Source organism: Cyprinodon variegatus, unplaced genomic scaffold, assembly GCF_000732505.1.
Source record: "Cyprinodon variegatus isolate N-32 unplaced genomic scaffold, C_variegatus-1.0 Scaffold412, whole genome shotgun sequence".
Lineage (NCBI taxonomy): Eukaryota > Metazoa > Chordata > Actinopteri > Cyprinodontiformes > Cyprinodontidae > Cyprinodon > Cyprinodon variegatus.
This window is the reverse complement of record NW_015150865.1, coordinates 495,646-520,197: the sequence shown is the minus strand read 5'-3', so window position 1 is coordinate 520,197 and position 24,552 is coordinate 495,646. Positions and strand designations below refer to the sequence as shown.

At 37.7% G+C, this 24,552-nt stretch overlaps 1 protein-coding gene across 2 annotated transcripts in view; it reads right to left on the bottom strand.

Annotated features, from left to right (window-relative positions):
• LOC107093193 (contactin-4-like) overlaps nt 1–24,552 on the bottom strand; it is a 240,968-nt gene that overhangs the window by 5,949 nt on the left and 210,467 nt on the right. The window contains exons 13-20 of one of the 2 annotated variants that reach the window (XM_015388077.1): nt 16,355–16,530; nt 13,074–13,191; nt 12,562–12,720; nt 10,574–10,723; nt 7,322–7,392; nt 4,573–4,807; nt 1,894–2,009; nt 976–1,162 (exon numbers count right to left, since the gene is read on the bottom strand). In XM_015388077.1, coding sequence (XP_015243563.1) covers nt 976–1,162; nt 1,894–2,009; nt 4,573–4,807; nt 7,322–7,392; nt 10,574–10,723; nt 12,562–12,720; nt 13,074–13,191; nt 16,355–16,530 — 1,212 coding nt within the window. Of the gene's footprint in view, nt 1–975; nt 1,163–1,893; nt 2,010–4,572; nt 4,808–7,321; nt 7,393–10,573; nt 10,724–12,561; nt 12,721–13,073; nt 13,195–16,354; nt 16,531–24,552 lie in introns of both variants that reach the window. The other variant, XM_015388076.1, reaches the window with a different exon arrangement.

Here is a 24,552-nt window from a genome sequence, read left to right as displayed (position 1 = left end):
TGTGGTGACTGCATAGTAGAGACTGACATTTTTGGGAGTCAGTATTAGTAATGATCACGTGATTGGGACGGTACAGGATTAAACATTAACGAGAGCAGACGGGAGCGGGAGCAAACCAATAGTAACTAAAAAAAAAACTAGGATCTATGCCAAAAAATAAAATAAAATAGAAAGAAAAAAAATCCAGTAGTGGCGCCGCTATTTTGTAGTTTTTTTTCTATGAAGCCTACACTATAATGCGAGTCAAAAAAACTACACGACCCAAAAACCAACAGTGCTTCTGCTCTGAGTTTTTCAGCCGCGCTCAAAAATAACGATGGACGGACCAACAGTTAGTGGCGAACTCGACTTTGAAAAGTTTGATTTGCAACGCAAGCTGAATGGGAGTGGTGCAGGAGCGGGAGTCATTCTGAATGGGAGCAGGATAGGAGTGGGAGTAATTTCACCAGGAGTGGGACGGGACAGGATTTAGATTTCTACTCTGGCCCGGGATTGGGACAGGACACCATTTTTTTCTGTGGGAGTGGGACGGGACAGGAGTGAAAATCCACTCCTGTGTCAGTCTCTACTGCACAGCAGGGGCAGACAAGGCGCCAGCCATTTCAACACTGGACAGTACCACACTAAGGGTTAAATCAGGTTCAGCACTGGATAGGAAATGGGGTGACTGCACAGCAGGGGCAGACAAGGTGCCAGCCATTTCAGCACTGGACAGCACCACCCCAGGTTAAAATTTCAAGAATATATGAAAAGCACCTGGAAAATCATTAAAAAAGGGTATAAATAGTAATATTTTAACATAATAAATTGGTATGGACCTCAAGTTTATTTATGTGTTTTTTTCCCTCTTTTTTATCAAAGGTGTTTATGCCAGCAAAGAAATGATAAACAACCCGTATGTTTTATTAAAAAACAGACACAAATGACAATAAACGATTGCCAACTTCAAACCAGCGTTGCGTGTGTGATACTTGCGTGGTTTTTTGGTGGTCACATTGACTGTGGTGCTTGAAGGGCCTGTTCCAGCTGTGTTGTAGGCCCTCACTGAGATATAATAGACGGTGCTGCCTCTCAACCCACTGATGACGGTGGATGTCTGATTCCCTGTGGTCCTCAGTATGCTGGCCGTCTCCTCCCTCTCACTTCTACTCCAGTACCTCAGCTGCAAGGCAACAAGGCAGATAGGCAGACGGTGAGGGTGCTCTAAAAGCTTTCTGCTCCCACCCTGACAGCCAAAAGCACACCTAAAACAGGGACATGTGAACTCAACTAGATGGAAGATGTGAAGTGGTCTGAAAAATGGCAGCAGCAGCACGTCACCATGTGAAATGTGTTGTGGTTTTAATTATGAGGTTTAAAAGTAACAAAGGAAAAAAGTAAAAAAATAAATAAATGTCAAACAACTAATTAATAATCTGATAGATAATTTGCCCAAAAGGCCTAAAAAAATATGAACATAATCTGGTTGTCTTCAGCAAAATGTATCTGTTTTTGAGATGTTCATTCTTTTTTCCAAAGCAAAGAAAGAAACCAGCCTTTTTGTTCAGTTCCTTGATTCTAATAATGAGACAAATTAAAGTGAGATGAACAAACTGAGCACAAAGCTGCTGTCTAAAACTGCTTTGTTGTGTGGATTAGAAGCTAAACGCTCTGTCCCTTGGAGTGTTGCATCAGTACGCTAATCAGGCCCGTTACACTACTTAGGTAAGCAACAAGAGAAACACACTTAAACCCACAGGCTTGGGGAATAGGCTCGGCCATTATGTATGCAACAAGCTATTATCTCGTATGCCCAAGGTGCAGGAGCCTGAAACGCTCATCAATAATAGAAGAGAACAAGATTCAGCAGCATCAGCTGCCATATGCACGCTCACACAAACAGCCCTGGCTCACCTCGTAGCCCAGCACCCTCCGCTTGCTGGCGTTCCAGGGCAGGGCTTTCCATGACACCTCGATCTCAGATGCAGAGAGGCTCTTGAGACGAATCCTGGTGGGAGCTCGGCCAGGCTCTGGAGTCATTGTAAAGATATTTCAGGAGGGATGGTTAGCCTTGTTGGACCGCCTCAAAAGAGGGAACATTCATACGGTTTCAAAGCCACTTGCTTCATCTCAACATTAAAAGTAGGGAAGTAGGGTCAAGTTGCCAGCATGTGTTGAGAGAAAAAACTGGTTATGAGTCGGATGTTGCAACCACTCTGAGCCACCTAGAGCTCCTGCTTATATTTCAACACATTTAGTTCAAACACATTAACATCCACAACCTTTAATTTGTATCATTAGAAATTAATGTAACAGACTGACTAAAACTAATGCATATTTCTTTCTACTATAAAAAGATATTTGCATTTGCATTGATCATATTTTACAGAACAGCATTAGGGATTTTGGGTCAATCTCTGTTAGCTAAAGTATTTTATAAGACAGCTGCTGCGCAGTGACTTTTCAAAGAAATTCTACATCATATCTACGCCTGAACCTTGACTGAGCCACTGCAGCACTTTGAACCAAACCGTTCCACTTTAGGTCTAGCTGTATATTTAACCTTGCTGTCCCGCTGGAAGGTGAGGCCATTTTCTCTGCTCTCTAACAGAGTGTTGTCAAGTTTTGTCTTGCATGGTCTTATGGAAGAGGTAGCCTAGTGTTCAGAGAGCAGGGCGTATTCGTTCTGCAGAAGCCAGGGGATCTTTGGTTCAAAAATCAGCCTATTACTCAGGACCCCTGAGAAAGACCCTTAACCCCCGATCCTCCCAGGATACTACTCAGCGTGGCAGCACACAAAGGGATAGGTCAAATGCAAAGGACAAAACTTACCCTCTGAGGGACTATAAAGGGATAATTTTTATTTTCTTTCTTTCAGTTAACTCTGTCTTTCCAAGCGCTCTGCCCAGCATCCCTGTCCCTGCATGCAGAAGAAAGGCATCTGCACAGCATGAGGCTCCCACCACTACGACTCACTGAAGGAATTAGATATGGCTTCACCATCGGTTGGTTTCTACTAGTGTTTTTTTGACTTTGTGTTATTCACTAATGTTTTTTCTTAGATCTGTAAAGAAAAGTCCAATGTTGTTTGTTCCATCCATCCCATGCAGAGTTTTGCTTGTGGGTCAGCTTTGGTTTCATCTATCCTTCAGAAAGTTTGCTCTGTCTGCTACATGCCTTCCATTTTTTTTCTTTATTTTCTAATATTTTTTTTGCATCACACTCCTTTACAGAGGTTAGACTCGTAAATTGTATGTAAAATTGTTTAAGATTCTTCATGCTTGACCTAATGTTTCAAACTAGTTTTGATTATGAGACTACTGGTTTGCTGCTGTGTTTTTATATTTAACTGAACAGGATTTTAGGACTAAGTTAAACTAAGTTTTTTTTATTACAACTAAACCCTGCTTTACATTTCTACAAATTTCACTTGACTTGTCTGATGTTTTGTTTTTTAAGAAGCTGTTGTTTTCAAAATAATGCAGCCTTCACAGAACAGCTTGATTTATACCAATAATAGTTTATAGGATACACTCAATAAAACGGCTGTCTGCATTTCTATGCTGGTTTTTGTTGCTCTTTCACTTAAAATCAGAGTAAAATAATTTAACTGAAATTTGTAACTGTAATGTAATACAATGGGAACAATAAGAAAGAACTCAAACTGATCACAACTAAAACGGACTTAATCATGATCTTCATTTATTATTTGATTTTAGTGGGATTTATTTTGTACTACTATTGTACTTAAAGACAAATGCTGATTATAAGCAAAATGTAAATGTTAACTGAGTGAAATTAGCCCAGCTGTTAAAGATTGTATAGGTATAGCACAAGAAATGCATGATATACAAAAAATATTGACTTTTTCTATAAGACCCCTTAAAGGTAGTAGACTAGACAAATTAATTTCAAAATTGGAATGAATCTCCTCTCTGTCTATGTAAAGATGACTCATTGTTCATCACTTCAACTGCTATTGTTTGATTTTTGAAATTTTAATTTGACTTTTTTAATTCTTTCTACTTTTTTTTCTAAATCTCGTTTTTTTTAGCCACATCTGTATGACTTTATTTTTCAATAGGTTTCCCATGTTCTTTTGTGTCACTGATAAAATAATAATAATAATAAAGAATGTATTTAATCTTATTTTATTGGGAGAGTGAATAGATAAATGTGAACTTAATTATTGTTGTTTTTAATAAAATAGTTATTATGCATTTACTGATTGATGATCTGTTAAGAGTAAGGAAATCCAATCAATCACAGGTTTAGTGCAAGCATGAGGAATTAAAAATGAATCCTGCATGTATTCATCATTCATGCTCTAAGTCACAATCAGTCATGAACTTAGTGAATATTCATTAATCAAATGATTCGATTAGCAACATTTGTTGAAGTGTTAAACATTTTAAAATTTACTGGACCAATTCCTCAGGTCCTTTAAGGGGAAGGAAAACAGTCACAACTATTTTAAATATATGAAGACGAAACATAAACAGCAATGTTTATTAGATAAGTTTAGGAGTTTTCCTTTGAATCTGCATTTGCCTGTGTTTTCTTTGGCTTCAGTAAAAGGGTCCCTTTACACACCTTCCTCGGCTGAGTAGATAGTGGTAACCGAGCCAAATGGCCCCTCGCCCTCGTTGTTGTAAACCCCGACCCTCACGTGGAAAGGCGAGAAAGGTTGGATGCTCTCGTTTTTAAAAACATATCTGGATGCCTCTGGGGACGGCACGGCTGCCTGCATCCAGCCCGTGGCGCCTCGAGGTCGGAAAGCCACCACATAGCCGAACCCTGGTCCATTCTGCAGCTCCTCTGGAACGGGCTAAAAGCAAATAAACAAAAACATATAAATATATACCATCAACATTGCGGACAAGCCTGCTTTGTCCATGCAGCATGGTTTGGTAAGAAATACTGGATGAGAATAGAGGCTTTCGAATTTGAAGGCAGCACAAGGCTTCAGATATAACCCCCTGCTGGACACACTAGTGCTTTTACTGCACACATTCATTACACAGCACAGAGCCCTCAACACGATAAGGTAAACTCAGCTCCACGCTGATAACAAGGCCCAGACTTGGCTCTGCTAGATAAACCAACCCTCTTTCCTCCTGACTTCAGAAAGGCACATGCTCTATTTCCACACACACACACACATACATTGAAAAAATTTATATATATATATATATATATATATATATATATATATATATATATATATATATATATTTTTTTTTTTTTTTTTTTTTTTTTTTTTTTTTTTTTTTTTTTTTTTTTTTTTTTTTTTTTTTTTTTTTTTTTTTTTTTTTTTTTTTTATTTATTTATTTATTTATTTTTATTTATTCATTTTTTTATTTTTTTATTTATACATTTCCTCCTGTGTAGGTGTATGAAGACCATAGGTAAAATGGTGTGTAAAAATGGATATTCATCCCTAAGAGCATTGCACAATCTTTATTCAAACTCTTATGTCTTCCGAAAAAATCCCACAAGAAAAACAATATTAGACATACGTGTGTTTTACATATTCAGGACTGTGGCTAAGTCAGCAGGGGTTAATTCACTAACAGTGATTTGCTGATTTAGTCCCCCACCGCATCGGTCTCAGTTATTGTGTCCTTAGGTGTTGTTGTTGTTGATCAGAGGGCATCATGAGAGCTGTACTTTAACAGGTCGTCTATTTATACATTTGGATGACTCTTAATTAACCAAGCAGATACGATATGTAAATAGCGTCCTACTGAGACTTTAATGTGAAATTATGAATGTGTAGGGGCTTGGTATTTAGAAATCAGTCCATATAATCAATCAACTCTAACTGATTGAAAGAAAACAGGATTTAGGTCATGAATCTAAATTGGCCATTCTAGGCACCAGCTAAGTTTACAACAATCACTGTACATACTGGGGGGTCCAGTTCAAATTTTTGTAAAACAATTCCTTAAAGCGTCTCTGTGTTTAGACACTGATTTTAAAACACCTGTGGAAATATGAGGAATCGGAACACTGGAAGGATATTTTGTTTAGGTTGAGTAATAGGTAGGGAAGTTAGTATGTTATACTGTAGGATATACATGGAAAACAACTGAGCACAGAGCAAGAGAGGATTTATTTCAGAATTTAAATAAGAGGAATAATCTACAAGGCTTTTCTTTATCTCCAGGTCTCACTCAGCCTGAGCTGCATTTTTCCTGCTGAGCAAAAACAAACTAACAGCAGGAAGATCCATGGACGAATAGAAAATCAAATAACCTTTCAGAGGAGGTCTGGCAAAACAATTCAAAGGAAGAAATCAGACACAGCGTGCAAGTTTAAGTTGGAAAAGCAAAAAATATATTTTTGCTCCTGTTTTCTTTTTCTGTCAAGGTCTGATCTGCAAAGAGATCTGTAGACAAAACTATTATACTTACATACCTCTACTGACTTAGATTTAAACAAGTTCTTCATGTTCCTCATTTTCTCACATATGAGACTTTTTCTCACAAACTCAGTTCTACAAAAATGAACCAAATCTCCAAACATCTCTGGGTTCTTGGGGACAAAGATCAAATTTTAATCTCATTACAGATTCTCCAGTTTCTCATGTGGGCTGCAGGTGTTAGCTTCTACTAAACCTTTAGGTTTTGATTTTTCATTTCCAAAAGAATAGCCCCTTTATCTCTGCGCACGCACTCCCTCACTCACTCGTGCATTGCTTAACGCAATATGCATAGTCCTTCCGGTACTAAGCTAAGTAACTATATCAGAAAAGGTCCTAAATAAATATTTACACATTGAACAGTTTGTACGTTTAGCAACAATTGTATTGTATTGAGTTCCATTTATATCAGTAAGGACATTTAATCTGTGCTTCTGTGTTAAAAAGAAAAGCACTTGAAGAATTTCACCAGCTAAGGACAAACTGAAGCTTTGCTGAGCAAATGTTTCCCTATAATTGAGCTTTTGTGTTTGGAAACATCAGAACTGATTCTATGAAACCCTCCACAGCAGGCGAATCTCAGTTAGCCTGAATAAACAGGAGCTATTTGAAGGTCGGCTGATATGAAGAGGTTCTGTTAAAACAGAGAGGCAGAAACCAAACGAAAATCAGCTGGAGACAAAAGCTGTGACTTTGAACAAACTATGACTTTAATTATCTTATTGAAACCTCAAAACCATTCCTCTCCCCCTCCCCAGGGTGACAGCTGCAGCTATTGCCTCTGTGTTTTTAAAAATGATATGCCATACATTAGGCTGTTCCCTGGTTATTAATGAAACAGGCCCATACTCAAAGAGAGTAATGACGTTTGGCGGCCTCCTACATGGGTGAAAGGCTTCCTGAGCGAGCTTGCTTACCTCCCATGTGATGACTAATTCGGAGCGACTGCCTCCTCCTCCACTCACATTAGCCGGTGTGACCTTCGGAGCTGTGGGTAGTAAAACAGATCAGCTCAGCCACCTTGAAACTCCGAAAGGAAAACTTACCAATTCTCTCTGTCTGGCAAAGAGAGGCAACATCACACAGTAATCCAACAAGGATGGAAGAAACAAGATGGTGAAAAGAAAAGGAATTTTAGGAAATGTTTTCGGTTTGAAAGGAGTTTTCCGTTTGCTGTAGGATAACAGGCAATAATCAGCTTAATCCCTTAAAGGTTGTATTCATAGAGTTCAAATAAAGCTGAAAAACACTTGTATTTCTTTTACAAGTTCAATCTACGTTTAGATTTCCAACTTTTTTGTTGGATGGAACTCTAATGTTTGTTACATAAGGTTTACAACTAAATATTATCTTAGAAATGACAGCTAGACTTGAAATTATACTGTGGGTTAAAAAGATATTAAATCATAGGGTAAAGTGGTTTTAAAAAAAAGCAGCTATAGATTCAAAATTAATGGCATGAACTAAAAAATACCAACATTTTAGCTTTCCTATAACAAATCTATTAATATATGTTTTTTGAGAACTTATTCACACCCATGTAAAATAGCATGGAGTCCACCAACGTCTGGTGATTGTTCACAGGAACAATTAGAATCTCTGAACTGCATACAAATATGTACGGTATGCTGTCCTCCCTAAAGTTTTCCTTTGGCTGAAAGTCTGGGATTAGACTTAGACCTAGACTAATTTTATTGTCACTTTGTATACACAGAGTGTATACATAACTAAATTTCGTTTTGTACAGATTTCAGACAGTAAATGAGCAGCAGCTTAGCTTAGACCAGAATCTGTGTGAATTTTAAACTTGTGGGTCTGAAACCAATATGCTGCTATGCTCTCTTGCGGAAACACCCTTTTCTGGATTAATTTCTTGTCCCCATATGGCAGCAGCATCTCTTTGAGTATAATAATGTGTTCAAATGGATTTATAATGCCTTATATGTGATAATTAAGGATCCCCATAGCATTATGCATCAACCACTGTGCTTCACAGTGGATTGTAGTTTGAACTCGTTGTTTGGAGGTCATTTCTCAAACTATCTGTGGCTCCCACACTTAAAATCAATTATTTCGATCAGCTGATAAAGCGTCTCTCCATTTCTCTTTGGACCAGTGCAGTATTTGGAAAACAATGCAGTTGTCACCGTACCCAAAAATATCTGTAAGTTTTCTTTGAAAGAAGCCGATCGTTAACAAAGTCGTTATCATTTTGATAAAATAGGAACATTCAACATCTCATATTTTGATGAAATCTTTTTTTCTGAATATTTTTTAATCAAAATATTTTGATTTAATATTTTCAGTCAAAATAAATGGCTCCTTTTCTTTAATGTCTTTCTATTTTTTTATTTTTATTTGAATGGTTCTTCGATCTGTTCAGCTGAGCAGCCAATCAGTTTACTTTTAATACATTTTACACCCATTCAAAGTGAAGTTTCTGAAACATCCCAACTTTTCAGAGTTTCAGGAATCCACTTTGACCAGCATGAAGAACATATGCTGCCTGTTTGACGCCACTTTGTTCTGCAGAACGAATGACCTTAGTGATTGAATTTCACACTGCTATTATTTTGAATACAACCTTTCAGTGGCATGTCATGACTGGTTGGTCTGTTGGTTTTCTATTACTGTGCTCCATCAACTAGAAAATAAAATCTAAATATAATTTTTACCAAAATAGTTGTTTGAATTGGTCACAAATGTTTATCTACTATTGCTTCTAAATAACATTTTAATATCCAGGACCTTGCTTTAGTTTTGACATCATTGTTGTTATAATAACAAGTGGAAAATAAAAAAAAAGGAAAAAGCTAAAATAAGGATAAGCATATTGGTGGATAGAATTTCTTTGCACTGGAACATGAAACATAATAAAACATTGGCCCCTTTCAGATCAAGCTTTTATCCCAGAATCCACACAAGTCTTTACTCATATTGAAAAGTCCCGACATATTTAATATGTAATAAATAAATAAGTTGCCCCCTACGTCTGCTTTTTGTGGTGCATTTGCACTGGATGCACAAACGAATGACATCTTGAATACTTTTGAATACACAGATGTGCTGTTCACACGCTTTGTATATAGCAACATCTGCTTAGTTCTGTATTACTGATGGTACTAGCCAACTGTAGCAGGAAACTACAAACAGAAGAACAATTATTTTAACTACACAATACACCATTTGCATCTGAAATTGCTCCTTCTCTTGAGCATTTTGTTTTTGATGCTGTACATTAAAGGCAGATAAGGATCCAAAATGGTTCTGTAAACATGCCAATGCCTCGATTCTTCGCTAAAATTGATGAAGGAAACAAAACACCAAAGAAATTATAGGGTTCAGTTCTGATTGGAAAGTACAAAAATAACCAAGCTTGGTCTTTGATTATCAGGGAAGGACTCATTCTAGCACAGAAGTGACGGATTAGCGGACCAGGGTCCGGATCCAGACCCACTTGCTGGTTAATCCGGACCCAACCTGATTTAAAACATTTATAAATTACTGCATGTTGTCCAACGACATTGTCTAAAAGTCCCTTGAGGCGCTACTCCTGTTTGTATGGTAAATTGTCTATATACCAGACTGAAAGATTGTTGTGCTCTACTTAAAAAAAAAACTAGATTTTAAAATGGAAAAACATTATATTTTTTATTAAAAAATGTAACGTATAACATGGAGGCATAAAGTTTGTCTCTGTGTTGTCCTGTGATGGACTGGCGACCTGTCCAGGGTGTACCCCGCCTCTCGCCCATAGACAGCTGGAGATAGACAGCTGCACCCTCGTGACCGCACTTGGGATTAAGAGTGTCAGAAATTGGATGGATGGATGCATAAACACCTGCATTTTATTTCAGTGTTAAATCCGGACCCTTACTGGTTTTTGATTTTCTTTATTCGGACCCCACTGATTATTAATTGGTTACCCCTGTTCTAGCACATCTAAGTCCATAGAGTTTGACTGTTAGCAAAATATATAGGTATGAAAAACAAATGAAAATCCTCAACTGTGTTTACCTAAAAATGTGTTGTTTGTTGGAAATTTAAGAAAATATGGAGTGATGAAGAATAGTGCTCTGACAGATTTGCTTTTTGTATGAAGCTTCATAAGGACTGGCAGAAGGCATAATTGCAGGCTTTCTCATTTCTAGGTACAACATAGTACGTACTGGTGCTCTTCGTCCTAGCTTGTTTGGACGGCTTGCTGGGCTCACCCGTCCCGACTCTGTTGCTTGCCAGGACCCGGAACTCGTACTCCACCCAAGGGCTCAGCGCTATTACTGTAGCTGTCAGCTGGTGGCCCCCTACAACCTCAGGAACTGGCAGAAAACACAGAATGCCTCCAGTTAGAACAAACTCAGCATGCCTCAATGTGTGTGTAAAGATTATTCACCAAGGCTGCACAGCTATACAAGCCTTCCAAAATATACACTCCACTTGAACATCACAATCACAAACCTAGATGTTTTTATGATTATTTTGAACTAAACAGTACAAAGTAAAACGCAATTTTTTAGAGGAAGAAAGATGACAAGAGATAATGTGAGTCAAAGATAAATGTTTGATTCACATTTCATACACATTATACTTTATAGAACCCGATTATAGTGCACTTACAGTTACAGGTGTTTTTGGGTATGTCTCTATAGCATTAATTTTTTTGCCCACTCCTCTTTGGTAATAGCTCCAGCTCGGTCAGATAAAACAGGGAACATCTGTATAGATTTACTGCCATGTACTGCAATAAACTCTTAATTTGATTTACATCTGACTTTAACTGGGCCTTATGAAAAGAACTAAACCAGTTTCATATAGCTAATGTCAAAGGACATTGTTTTCTTCAAAGATGGACTCTAAACCTAACTTGCGTCTTCACAACCTCTAGGAATAGTTTTTGTGTAGTATTGCTCTTCCATCTTTCCCATTAACATCTTTTAAGCCATTGAATGCTAAAAAATGGACTCCCTTCAGCATGATGGGGCAACTATCATTCTTTATAGCGGCTTTCGAACAGTATGTCCACTATAATGAGCAGTTATAGTTCTCTATCACATAAAGCAGCATGCATGCAGGCTAGAATGTTCAATTTTCCAATTCATCTAACCAAAGCACATATGTTTGCTTCATGTGACTCAACAAGGCTCTTGGCAGAATGCAAATAAAAAAGAATTTCTTGCTGAATTTTCTTGGTGTCAATCTTTTGAGTCAACAATACTAATATATTCTACCTAATGAGTGTTTCAGATCTCTGCAGCTTAACAAGCGTTACCAACGGCTTTTTGGCTTTTTTTAGTCATGAATGCTGTGTTCCTTAGTTTTCTACCTGTGTTTGTTGCTTTACGTGGTTTCTGTACTCTCTAATAAATGCCTTCATTGAAGACCCACATTTTTACTGAGACTAAATTACACACATAGAAACTAGGTACCTCCTCAGTGCACTCAGTGCAACTGGATTTTATTTAAAGGCTTTATACTAAAGGGGGCTAAATACAAAGGCTCAACAAAGTAAAAAAAAAAGGTGAAGGGGTGCTATATTCATAGAATTTCTAGCTGAATAAAAAATGTAAACATAAATCATCGCCATGAATAGTATTAATCAAATTGAACTTTTCATAAACTCTGTGTGAGATTTACAATCTTAGAATCCTTGCTAGAAACAAAACACTGTGAGCAAGTAGAGGTGAGTCCATTAAATGTTACAACATCCTTCTGCACCTACAATGTCAATGTGTTCTTAAAAAAAAAAATAAAAAATGATGGAAAGACCGTAACACTAGGAGTCCAGAAATAGATTTCTCTGATGCTCCATCATCTGCAAAAAATATCAATAAAAGAGGGTATAAGGTGCGGGATGAAAGTGCATTATACAGATAATGCATGAATGGTAAGGATCCTATTAAAAAGGATATGCTGTATAACTACACTATTATATTACAGCCATGGTAACACAATTTTTCATCAGGAAGAGATCCATGTTACAGGGCTCCCAGGGGTCCGATAATACAGCGGTCAATGATCCCGGCACTATTGTTTGCCATTTGGTGCAAGAGGAAAAAAAAAAAATTACCCCTCCAATATTTTCACAGGCGAGGAAGAAATGAAGAGCGAACCTTTACTTGTGACTGGAGGAGGCCACGGCTGGTTGGAGAGAGCTTACCTGTGGTGACAGCCTGCCACCCCAGGGAAAATGGTGTCCTGGCCTGAATGGTGTATGCCGTAATTGGACTGTGATTATCAGGACCAGGCCTCCAGGACAGAGACGCGGTGGTATCAGTGATTTCTTCTACTTGAATGCTGGTGGGTGGCCCTGGGGGACCTGGTATATACCATAGTCAGGCAGGAAAAAGAGGGGAGAAAAACAGACAGAGAAGATGAGATGTAGTTAGGAGGGGGAGCGAATGTAAATCGGGAGGAGACAGAAAGATGGGAAGAAGAGTCACAGTGGTTTTAGCACCTGCAGCAATGGCAGCAAAGGCGTGAACCCTTTGGGAGCCGACTGGTCTAATTAGACAGTACATTTTCTTTAAACCTTGAACAGATAACATTCAACTTGCCCAACTTTGCAGCCAGCTACTTTAGTCATTTGTCAGTGAATGAACCATGCCTTATTATTCTATTTTACAAGGTGTGAAGGTAGTTAAAAGAAGTATACATACTACCACAGCTTACCTCGAACTACTAGGTCCACAGCTATGGAGATGCTGTCCACCTTGGTCTGCACAGCGCATGTGTACTTCCCTGCGTGGCCCAGCTGGATGTTCCGAATCATAATGTCTCCCGCTGAGTGCTGCTGCCATTCAGTGCACAGAGAGACCTCTATAAGTATGGCTGTAACCCTGCAGCTATTGGAATTCAAAAACAATCCTGACATTGCTAGCCTTGTGGGAGCACATCCAGCCTAGAAGAAAGCTCATTTTCATACATATGTGTGTCCTGAAAACTAAATCCATAAATCCGCATGCAGCTTCTCCCTCTTCTATCCGAGTGGGACACGGCAAAACCGCTCAGTGCATTGACTTCATCTGTGTAATTACAGAAATGTACTTCCTCTAACAGTCTTATTGGGACTGCACAATGTTATATGAGCAGCCTAATGGCTAGTCTGATACTTAGTCCTTTAAGAGAGCCCTTCATTTCATCTCTAATTACTATTCCCACTCCTACATTATCATTTCATCAGAGTGGAGCTGAGCAGGTTGAGTAATAAATTGAAGATGGCTGAAAGCTGTGGCAAAGTGATGGTGGGAATTCAGAGGAGTGGCCCAGGGCTTAATCAATTTAAGTGGAGATGAAGAGCCATTTATTAAGGGGCTGAAATGTTAAATCACACTTCAAGAAACACCTAAATTATTAGAGAAACTAGAATGCACTACTATATATATTTTTTCTTCATTTTTTATGCATATAGCTTTTAAATAAACCTTTATATTATTTGCTACACACACAAAAAAAGAAAAAAGCAAGACAGTGCATATTTTGGTGAGCTGTGAGATGTAGTTCTTTTTAAAGGATCCACTGGTAGCCTGCATAAGGTTGCAGGTTGAGTATGTAAATTTCATTTTAGAATTAACCGGAGGCAGCAATTTTATATCCATAAATAATAAAGTTGATACAAACATTCCCTCTGCAATGCAGCTGAATTTATTACTGCCCTCCTAAAAGAAGCCGAGAATGGACCTATGAATCTTCAGAGTCACCTTTCAACCTTTGTTCATTGAAATCTCTGAAGGCAGCTGAAAGAAAATAAATCAATATCTTTTATGTCCTGTGTTCCTGTCAGGGCACAGGGGAACCAATAAAATGAGGATTTTTCCAGATACCTCAGGAAGCTTTGTGTTTTCATCAGCACCTTATCTAACAAAGAGTGGGGCATGCCTGGCATTATTTTAACTAGCATTCCTGCAGGCATTTCTGTTGCTAAATATAAATTCTGCTTTAAAATAACTTACGATCATGTAGAGAAATGGAAATAGTATTCTAAAGGCTAGTTGATGTGGCTAAATATGAAGGAACATCTATTGAGCTGGATGTTTTGACGGTCAGTATGAATGAAACACAGAGAGCAACACCTTCCTATTGGTGGCTAGAGAGCTAATATTAAACAGCACACACTACTGCTAAAAATACAACTGGTGATAAGAGTTTCTAAACTCAGAACTGAATAGCTGTGCTACAGTGCTAACTTTAGCTTTTAACAAATAAAGGGTGAACAAGCAGCTCTAAACCATCAAACTACCACCACCATTTGTGGCAGTGAGAAATCCTCTAAGTTTTAATCAAGATTTATTGAGACTCACACCATCCAACCATTTGATTTTTTTTTTTTTTGGAAAGATTTCTGAAACGTCTCACAAATAAACAAGATGTTTTTTTTTTTTTTGTTGTAGGTAATATGAGACTGCCTTGCAAACAAGATTAATTGTCATGGGATTTTTGTGTCTGGATATTGCCATCATGGTTACTGAGGTCAGGCCCACCTGATTTGATCAGTTTTACCAATAATGAAAGACAGGAGATCAGGGAGCTTTTTTTAAAGGTATAGTGGAGGATGTTCTTTTTCTAGGTGCATCATCAGAATAAGTGGTCCTCCTAATTGTCAATCATTCGAGTGATGTTCACGTAAGGCCCCATTTTCACTTACCGGTGGTGAGTCTGACACAGTGGGAAAATTGCAAATCTTTTTTCGAAAAAGTAAGCTTGTATGAGCGATGCAAACGCGACTTTTAAAAATTAGCGTGCACGAGGAGAAATGGGCATGTTTAATAGGCATTCCATCTCTGGAGCAGGAACAGGGTTCTGCATGTGCATTGTTTTTTTAAAGTGGAGAGGGTGGGTCTTTTCATAAATTCGCAAAAATCCTCCACTATACCTTTAAGTTCAGGAAGTAGTAGAGTTGTGCATATATCCCATTGATGGGTCAGTTTTTTTTTTTTTTTTAAGAGTAAAAGGATGGGACTTTTGTCTTTCTGGATGGGAAGACCTTTGCAAGTTCGTCCCAACTAGATTTGTTAAGATTTTAATTTATCAGTTCACTCTACTAGTTGTGAAACAAAACAAGAATGTGATACACCAAGCTTAACATGAGAGGCACTAATCTGGCTTATGCCAGGTTAAATATGAGATTGTCCTATTGGACCGTGGATTGTCTCACGGATACAATATTTCTCTTTTCTACTATGTAAACTAACCTTTACCTTTACTTGAGTGTTGGTGTAAAACCAAACCAAAATGAAGTGTCTAATCACAGCTAATTATTCATAAGGGTGTTCTACATAGCATTCCACTGTCTTTGATTAAACGAAATCCATGTCCTGCATATATTAGCCATTTCCCTGCTGCCACTTAAATGAAAAAAAAAAAAATTACTCTGTGCTTTGTGTTCTGTGCAAAATCCTACTGCCACAAAATGTCGTCAGTTCTCTGACCCTTTCACCTCAATGACTGATTGGTGTTCCTGTCTTCATTGATAAGTTTTCTGGACGCAGATAGTCATAGGACTCATTTGAATAACAACTTGCTGTCACAAGGTCAGCTGTCAAGGACCCATAAAAGAGACTGATAACTCTGTTGGCCAGAGCAGGCTGATGCACGGTGATCTCTGTTCTCCATATGCATTAGCTTTAATAAAAACAGTTTTCATCTTTGCAGAATCCTTGACAGAGTTTTCATCTTTGCAGAATCCTGACAGTCAGAGTTAAGAGTCAAGGACCTAAAAATTTTAAGTGGGTTAAACAACTTTTTAGCTTTTTCATTACACTGTGTGTTTTTTAGGATGATGAGCATCTATGTATGAATGTAACACTGCATTGAAGCCTCATATACTATTTACTAGAATCAACAGTGATCCTTACAGAATGCTAACAATTAGGTCACTAGTTTCCTGTGATAAGAAGTACCACATTTTTACTAGAAAGTTGTCAGAAACATTCAAAGACAGATTGTGGACTTACGCCTCCAACTTTTTCGAAGAATCCGCCATTGTTCCCAAAGTGGATGAGCTGCTCGTTGAAGAACCAGGTGAACTTAAGCTCCAGAGACGGGTCGTGGCTCACCTGACATGGCAGAACCACACTCTCCCCAACAGTGATGTCCAGCGTTGTGGGCTGTGTAGTGATGATGGTTGGCTCTAAAACACACATTCAGGCACGTATCATCAAACTTCTTTATTCCTTTTTCCACACTAGTGATGGAAACGGCAGAGCCATTCCATCATTCTTATGGATATGTCAGGCTCAGTCCATAGAAGGATATGCAGGAAGGAGCACACAGCAAACCAGTGTGCACAGCTACAATAAGAGGAATTTGTCTCAGCCAAAACTCGCCTCCATCGGGACTCTGTGACGTGTCTTTCCTAAATTTGGGAAGCAGCCATGAGTCACTGTCAGATCAGTCCAGAGCTCTCCTCCACAGGCTGTAAATTCCCTGAGCAATGCAAAGGAAAACACTAAACAGCAATCCCTCTAATCTTTGATGCTTCCCTTCTACGCCTGCAGCATGGATGCATTTCTAACACATGGGAATAAAGTGAGTGTCCTTTATCTGTACTTGTCTGAGAGCAGTGGAAGAGGAAGCTGTAAAGACATAAGAGAGGTGAGATGAAAAGGTGAATCTTTGTTCTTCTGAGTGTGCAGCACCTGTCTTCCTCTTGGGGGTGCTGAGATTACTTGGCTGAAATTGCCACTCTGAGCACAAACACACATGGAGTAAATTAACCATGGCAAATAATTCCAGGTGTGGGCATTGCTGCATGTAGAAAGTGCCGGCAGTGCATTCTTCATTCAGGGTAAATTTAACAGGTTCTGGTGTCTCCTTCTCTCACACTTGTCCTTCATGTGATTCATCCTAGAAGACAAAAACACCATCGACTGGCAGGTCTTGTAGTCCACACAATAAAAGTGCCTCCAATAGGCCCACTCCTTTATTACAGGGACTAAATGGTGGATGAAGGAGCTGCAGCAAACAGTGACATGAAAAGAAAGATCTGAGGTTCTTTGTAAATCAGGGTCTAACTACATTGTGATGCTGGATACACACTGTGGAACGTGAACAGGAAATAATAATAAAAAAAGAAATTAAAAGTTAAAGAGCATACTTCTTTTAAAAAAGCTTTGTGAGAATTGAGCTTTAAGGGACGTAAGTGGAGGGAAAATAAAAGGAGGAAAACAGCTACAGTGGAGCAAACCTAATGGTTTTAAAGTTAGCAAGTCTAAAAGCCAATGTCTCTATCGCTTAGGGCTTTAAAGGGCTCATGTGAATCCTTAAAAAAATGTTTCTGTATTTAAATGGAAAATTATTCCTCATTTTCTAAAACAGAAAAAAAAATCTGATAATAGTGCTGCATATTTCTGACAGTCCCTCGGTTCTGCAATGGCCAAAATAAAGAGTAACTACGGTTAAAAAAAATCCATTAATCTATTTAATAGACTTGCTGATATAAGAAGGCCCTAGAGGTTTGTAAACATCCTGACCATCAAGACCAAGGGACAAAGCAGATGGGTCAGAGAGAAGATTTTATATGGTTTTAATGTTTGGATTGGTAAGAAAGCCATAAAAAACTAAATCTCAGGCTTTTAATACCTACTAGAAGTGAAAATTGAAAGATTATGGCAAAACAACATACCTACAATGGTATGGCTGTGCAACAAAAGAGATAGGCTGGGTAAGGACAGCATTAAACAGAAAGGCATCCAACTTTGTAGCAGCTGCAGAAATCAACAGTTCAGGTGGGAGAATCTGTCAGCAGCACAGCTTCTCCCACCTGAGTAGAAAGAAAAAGCTTTTCCGTGAGTTAGACACAAGCAGACATGAAAAAAATGGAAATAGCTTCTATCATCAGATGACCTGTAAAATTTGTTGGATTCTTGTAAAGTGCTCTGTATGAAAGAAAATTAACAGCTTATCATCATGAACACCACAATCATAGTACAGGGGCCTTCAACCTGCATTTCCAGAGCTTGCATATGCCTCTTTAGCCCCTCCACTGCGGCTTTTTATAGCTTTGGTCAAAGACGCTAGAGAAATGAGCAATATTTAAAAAATGTACAGTTTAGAATGCTAGCGTTTGCATTTGCATAGCATTTCTGCAAAGTATTGCACATTGAGGAAAAGTAATAATCCTTTTTATGAGGTAATATTTTTTTGTTAGGAAGTTCACCACCATTTGCTTTTTTGTTCTGAGCAAGTTTAATAGGTGTCAATAAAAATACATGCTTAGCTTGTTTAGAAGAGTCTTGTTGCTTTTGAGGCTCTAAACATATGTTTAGCTGTACTGAAGTCAAAACTGCCTGTTTAATTTGCAAAGGTTGCTTACACCTGCAGTTGTGGCATATGCGGTTTGCCGTTTCAGACTGTAGGGAAGCTCTTCTTCCATCACAGCAGCACATGCTGTTTAGAGTGGGAATAAGAGATTGATGGAGCTAAAACGCAGGAAAGTTTTCTATGAAAATGTGCTTTATATTAATTGCATCTTAAAATGGGTGAGATAAAATCACATTTGTGTGTTAGAATGGCCCAGTCAAAGTCCACCAAAATCCAACTGTAAATCTGCGGAAAGACTTGATAATTTTTTTATCCAAAGACAAAACTGAGCTTGAAAGAATTTAGCAAAGAAAAAATGTCAAAACAATAAGTCTACATTTGTGAAAAGCTGCTAAATACATAGTGTAATAGCCACTCAGATGTAATTTCAGTGAAGGATAGATATAGAGCATCAATTATGGCTTTATACTCAAGAAGAATGCTATAAAAAAAAATTAAAACAATGTATAATTTCATTTCTGTAATCATGTGATACATTTGTTTCCAAAGACATGGAAAGGCAAAAAAATTACACTAAAGTTTTTTGTCCTAAAAACAAAATGTAAAAAAGATAACATTTTTACAGTGTACAAAATCATACAGAAAAAATTGGGTAACAGGTATTTTGAAAGACCGTTATAACAACCCGGAACCGACAAAACCCAATGTGTTTTCTCAGGTCCTCCAGGGATTTATTTCAATGACATTGGAAAGGGACCTGCTTATTGTCTTTCTCTATCATCATTTGTGACATAATATATGCAAAACTGAGTTTGGTTACCCAATCTCATGCAAGGCTGTTGAGAATAATTCAATTTTTTTCCCTCTTGTATAATGCTCTGTTACCAGCTGCCACTGTAAACTAGCAGACAGTAACCCATTCACTTAGCAGGGTCAGGGTGAAAAAGGACAGAGGGTGTTTTAATGCTTTTCGACAGACTGGGTGTCATCTGAGAAAAGTGCTAAGGTGGATCAAACACTGGCTGCCACATTTCACCTGATAACAAAATATAAAACAGGTAGAGACTATTCCCTATTGAACAAAAACAAACAAGTGAGAGTGAGAGTGTGTAAAAAGAAAATGAAGATGCAAAAAAAAGCATCTTCTGTCATTCCTTTTAAAAAATTGACACTTATGTGGATTCATTGCAAATAGAGTAGAAATATTTCAAACCTGTATTTATTTTACATTTAAATTTTAATGTAAAACCAAAATGCAATTCTCTGGAAGATTACAATATTAAATAGGATCAATAAAAAGGATATTTTAAGAATAAATGTCAGGCAACTGAAAATAGCCTGACATTTATAAACACTTAAGACTTGGTTGAAGCTTATTGTGCAGGAATTACTGCACCAGTGGAGGTGATCAACCTGTGGTTCTGCAGAATTGTAGTGAAAGCTGAGGTTGCTTGGATTGCAACCTTGAGGTTATTTTTTTTACTCTATTTATTTATTCATTTAAAAGGGACAACGTGTATTAATGAACAGCAGGAGCTGTAAATACACTTGGATTAAGCTCAAGGCTAGTTTCCATCCATAGACCCGTAGGACAAGGGCAGCAGGTACAAAAGAAACATTAAGGTACATGCAAGAAATACAGACCACAGATGAAACATATATGTAACAAGGACAAAAAAAACACAAAAAAATCATAAAAACAATACACAGTTTCAGAAGAAATACAACGCAATACCGACAGATGACAATATTTTAATGTGCTTTTGATATTGAGGTAGATAATGATAAAGTGCTTTGCTACTAAGTTGCTTTGCATTAAATGAGGTAGATACTGCTAAGTGCTTTATACCAGATTCTACACTTTAAAGTGTCTAACGTACTTCCTAGTGATTACTATTATTATTTTTATTAAATTATCTTCTTTGGTGTGTCTGAGGTCTATTTAACAAAGTGGTTTTAACAAATTCAGTGTCATATCCTTAATTGATCTAGTCTGAGATTTTAATTTTATATTCAAACAGGTAGGACCTACCGTATGCATGGTCTCATGGGGTTTCGTCCTCATTTTTAATTCTGTCTTAAATCACCCTGTAAAGACTTAGTGGCTGTTTGACTGTGCCGTTATTTTCTATAAAGTTGTTATCCCGAATCAATGTTCTCGACAAGGAATATAAGTGGAGGGAAAATATCAAGTTCTATTAAACATATATGAAAAAAGTGTGTAATGCTGCAAATGTGAGGACACATTAAGTCGTGGATGTACAGCATGTGATGGATTGTGAGGTGAAATTGTATTTCTCATAAAGATAACATTTTCAATATTAAAGAACATCTATACACGGTCTAAGAACCCTATCCCAACAAATATTTAATTCTCTGTGAATAATTGCCGCTTATTCTTTAATGGGATCCTTGATTAAAGGAGGAGGTATGTTTGTGTTTTTAACACCTAATATGTCTAACTGACCTTGTGACTGACCTTTTTATTTTTCGCACAAAACTATGAAAAATCTCTCCTAACTCTGTCACGTCTTGGTTTTGGTTTAGAGGACCCAAATGCAGAGAGGTTTTAATGATGAAAGCAGTTCAAAAAAGCAGGAATCCAAGAATCCAACTAAAAATGTAACAGACCAGAACCATGGAGACATCAAGGGAAAACACGCACAAGGAGCCAGGGAGAGAGGAGGTGAGAAGACAACAGCAACGACAGTACCAGCAACAACAAGGAACCAACAAGAAGTGAGAGCAGAGGGAGAGTATATGTAGCTGACTGAGACAAAGGCAGGGCTAACGAGCTGACAAGGAGCAGGTGTGAGAGGAGACCACGAGGGAGCCAAGGGGAAAGGAACACACACAAGAGGGCAACAGAGGAAAACAACAGAAAAACCTGACAACTAACAAATCTAGAAACTACAACAAAATAGCAATTAAAACAATAAAATTAGTAACCATGGAGCAAAGTAAAGGAAATCAGAACCAAAACCATGACAAACTCAGGAAATGAAACAGCATGATTGGCTTTAAGGTGGCTGCAAACAGAGGAGTACCAGATCAAAAGGTTGAGTAACCTCTATTTGTGAAACTGAAAATTTCTAGTTTCCAAAATATTATGACTAACAAACTTAGAGTTTTAACTTAACCTTCTTTCTGAAATTGATCTCATGTGTCTATTTTTTTTCTCATTACAAAACTTCATAGATGATCTTATAGACGTGTAGATCGGGTGAGTTTGTCGAAAAAGAAGTCGCAGTTACACTATGGTCACAAGACCAAGATTTTTATTGAACCAGTGTTAGCAGGGGTCAAGTCGTGCTCGTGCACTAAAATGAAAAAGAAAAGCATCTCCACAAAGCTTCTCAGCAGAAGGAATCATGACATGCCCATGAAATAATGATCATTTTAAAGTTGTTCAACAAATTTGACATTTATCCTGTACACTCCAATAACATATACTGTAATAACCTGGTTAAATAAATTCTGCGGTATTCAGCTAAGACTTTGTTGAGCCAATCAGTTTGAATATTATCTAGAAAAGAATCCAATGGGATTTTGACTTGACAATAATTGCCATCTCTACCTTGCAAAAATACCAAACATCTCAAGTCCAGATCCCTACTTAGCTCACCCCTCTTTTGCCTAAATCAGCTGGGTACTTGAGCTAGGCTTTTGTTAATATGTTCCATTGGATCTTAGAGCCCATTTTCACAAATACTTTTACAGTAATTGCTCTTAGTAAACTCATTTTGAGATTTTATTATTTTCAACAACTGATTGTTTATAAGATATAATTCAATTAAATTCCATTCAATGTATTCATTCGGTGCCAATTCACAACATATATCATCTCTAGGCAGTTTATGGAGACAGTTATAAGTTATAAATTACAAGTTATTGTAAGATATTGGGTATTGAAAAAAACAGCTTGGCCTTAATAAAGCTCCTCAAGTGAAAAAAAAATCTTAATGAGGAATACTACAACATTAGTGACGGTTTTAAGCAAAGAAGATGAAGGTAGCAGAAGTGGTTTGTCTGATCCACCACCTAAACAGTGGAGTAAACGTCTATAACACAAAAACAAACAAAGGAAATGCATGTAAATAGACCACACTAAAATGTAACCTTTTTATTTCTTAGATTAAGATGAACCTATTATATAGGTCTGCAAAGATTTTTGCAATCCAAAGGTTTTCTTGGATATCTGGAAAATAACTCTTAAGAGGTGGTCTTAAAATACTGCATTTTCTATAGGAGATCAGACCAACAAACAGATGCTGATACAAACCACAGGTAGATGTATCTGGTGAAGGAGATTGCATTTAAACCAAGACAAAGCTGAATCCACCACTCAGCCCTTGATGTTCCCATTAATGAGAAATAGCTCAATTGAAAGCTCTGTGCTGTTCTACCACTGATGACTTACTGAAACTGGCTCACAGTAGGGACAAATAAGTGACTGAACAATAAATTAGGATTGAGCGGCAAACAGTGCCAGCTAACTGTTACGAAGTGACTCCCAGCTCTCTGCTGAGATGTACCAACAAGCCTCATGTGGGCTGTTCCACCACAAAACCTTATAAATAATCCCCTTCTGTGTTAATGGGCTTCAGCTGTAGTGTATTCATTTAATGTGTAACTACAACAAGCACAGTGATTCAGGAAATTTATCTACACCCATTGAATTGTACTGCCCATTTTGTCTGAGTGTATTTTATTATGATTTTATGTGACAGGCCCACACAAAGTGGTGTGCAGTGAGGAGATTATGGGAAAAAAAGGAAACATTTTGCAAATAAAATCTTAAAAGTGTGCCAATAGTTTGCATAGAGCCTCAACAACTTCATACTTTGGACGATTCCCTGCAGCTCCAGTCTGAAGTCCAAACTTAGCCTGTGGTTTAAGCCTTTCGTAGCGTCTGACAGGTTCTCATGGATTATTCTCTATTTAGAATCATAGATCTTCGCTGCAGCTCTGAAATATTTCTCCCTATTATTCTTTCATTAAAGGAAGATTTGTGAGGGGCATGACTAATATTCCTGCAGAATCCCTCACCAGAGAGGTAGATCCCTGGAGTCACCATAGCCCTCTGTGCAACTTCCTTAGATATTGTCTTGCAACATGACTCAGCTTTACACTCCTACTGAAATCTATTGTGTACTCTTTGGTTTTCATCATGCGATCTGTTTTCTTGTCACGTTAGCTGCCGCACAAGCAGACAGTCTGGGTGTTTTTCTTTTTAAATCTATCCATTAGACATATTGTGTCCCAGTTTTGTTAATTTTATGGAAATGGCCATTTTGTACACAACATTCTTCCTATCTAAAAATGAATTCTGACGAGGATGAATTCTAATATATAATATATAATATGTAACAACAGGGTTACTGCTAGTCATAATTACTATTTCAGTAATCAAAAATGAATATAACATTCTACATATCCAGAAATCAAATTCTTGACATCTACAATATTTCCCTACTAGTAGAAATATAATTACAGCTATCAACTATTGAACTATGACTAGTTTCAGATATCTAACCACACTATATCTAACCACACTATATTCAGACACACACATAAACTTGCCTGGTTTTCATTAAGTTAAATCAGACAAAACCAAGGAGTGCAGTAATATAAGAGAGAAAGTCTCTTCCTGTTGAAAGAAAATTTTCCTTTCTACTGTCACTAAAGGCATGCTCTGTGTGAGGGACTGTTGGAAGTAGACAACACAAGGGAATCTGTTCGGTCTCCTTAGACAAAAAAGCCTTTTAACAAATCTGTATCAATTCACTTTGGAAAGTGCCTTGAAATGACAGGGCGTTTATTGTAAGTTATGGCATTTTTGTCATGGTCGTGGTTCTGCTGTTCTTTTCTTTGCTCCTTGTTTTCTAGA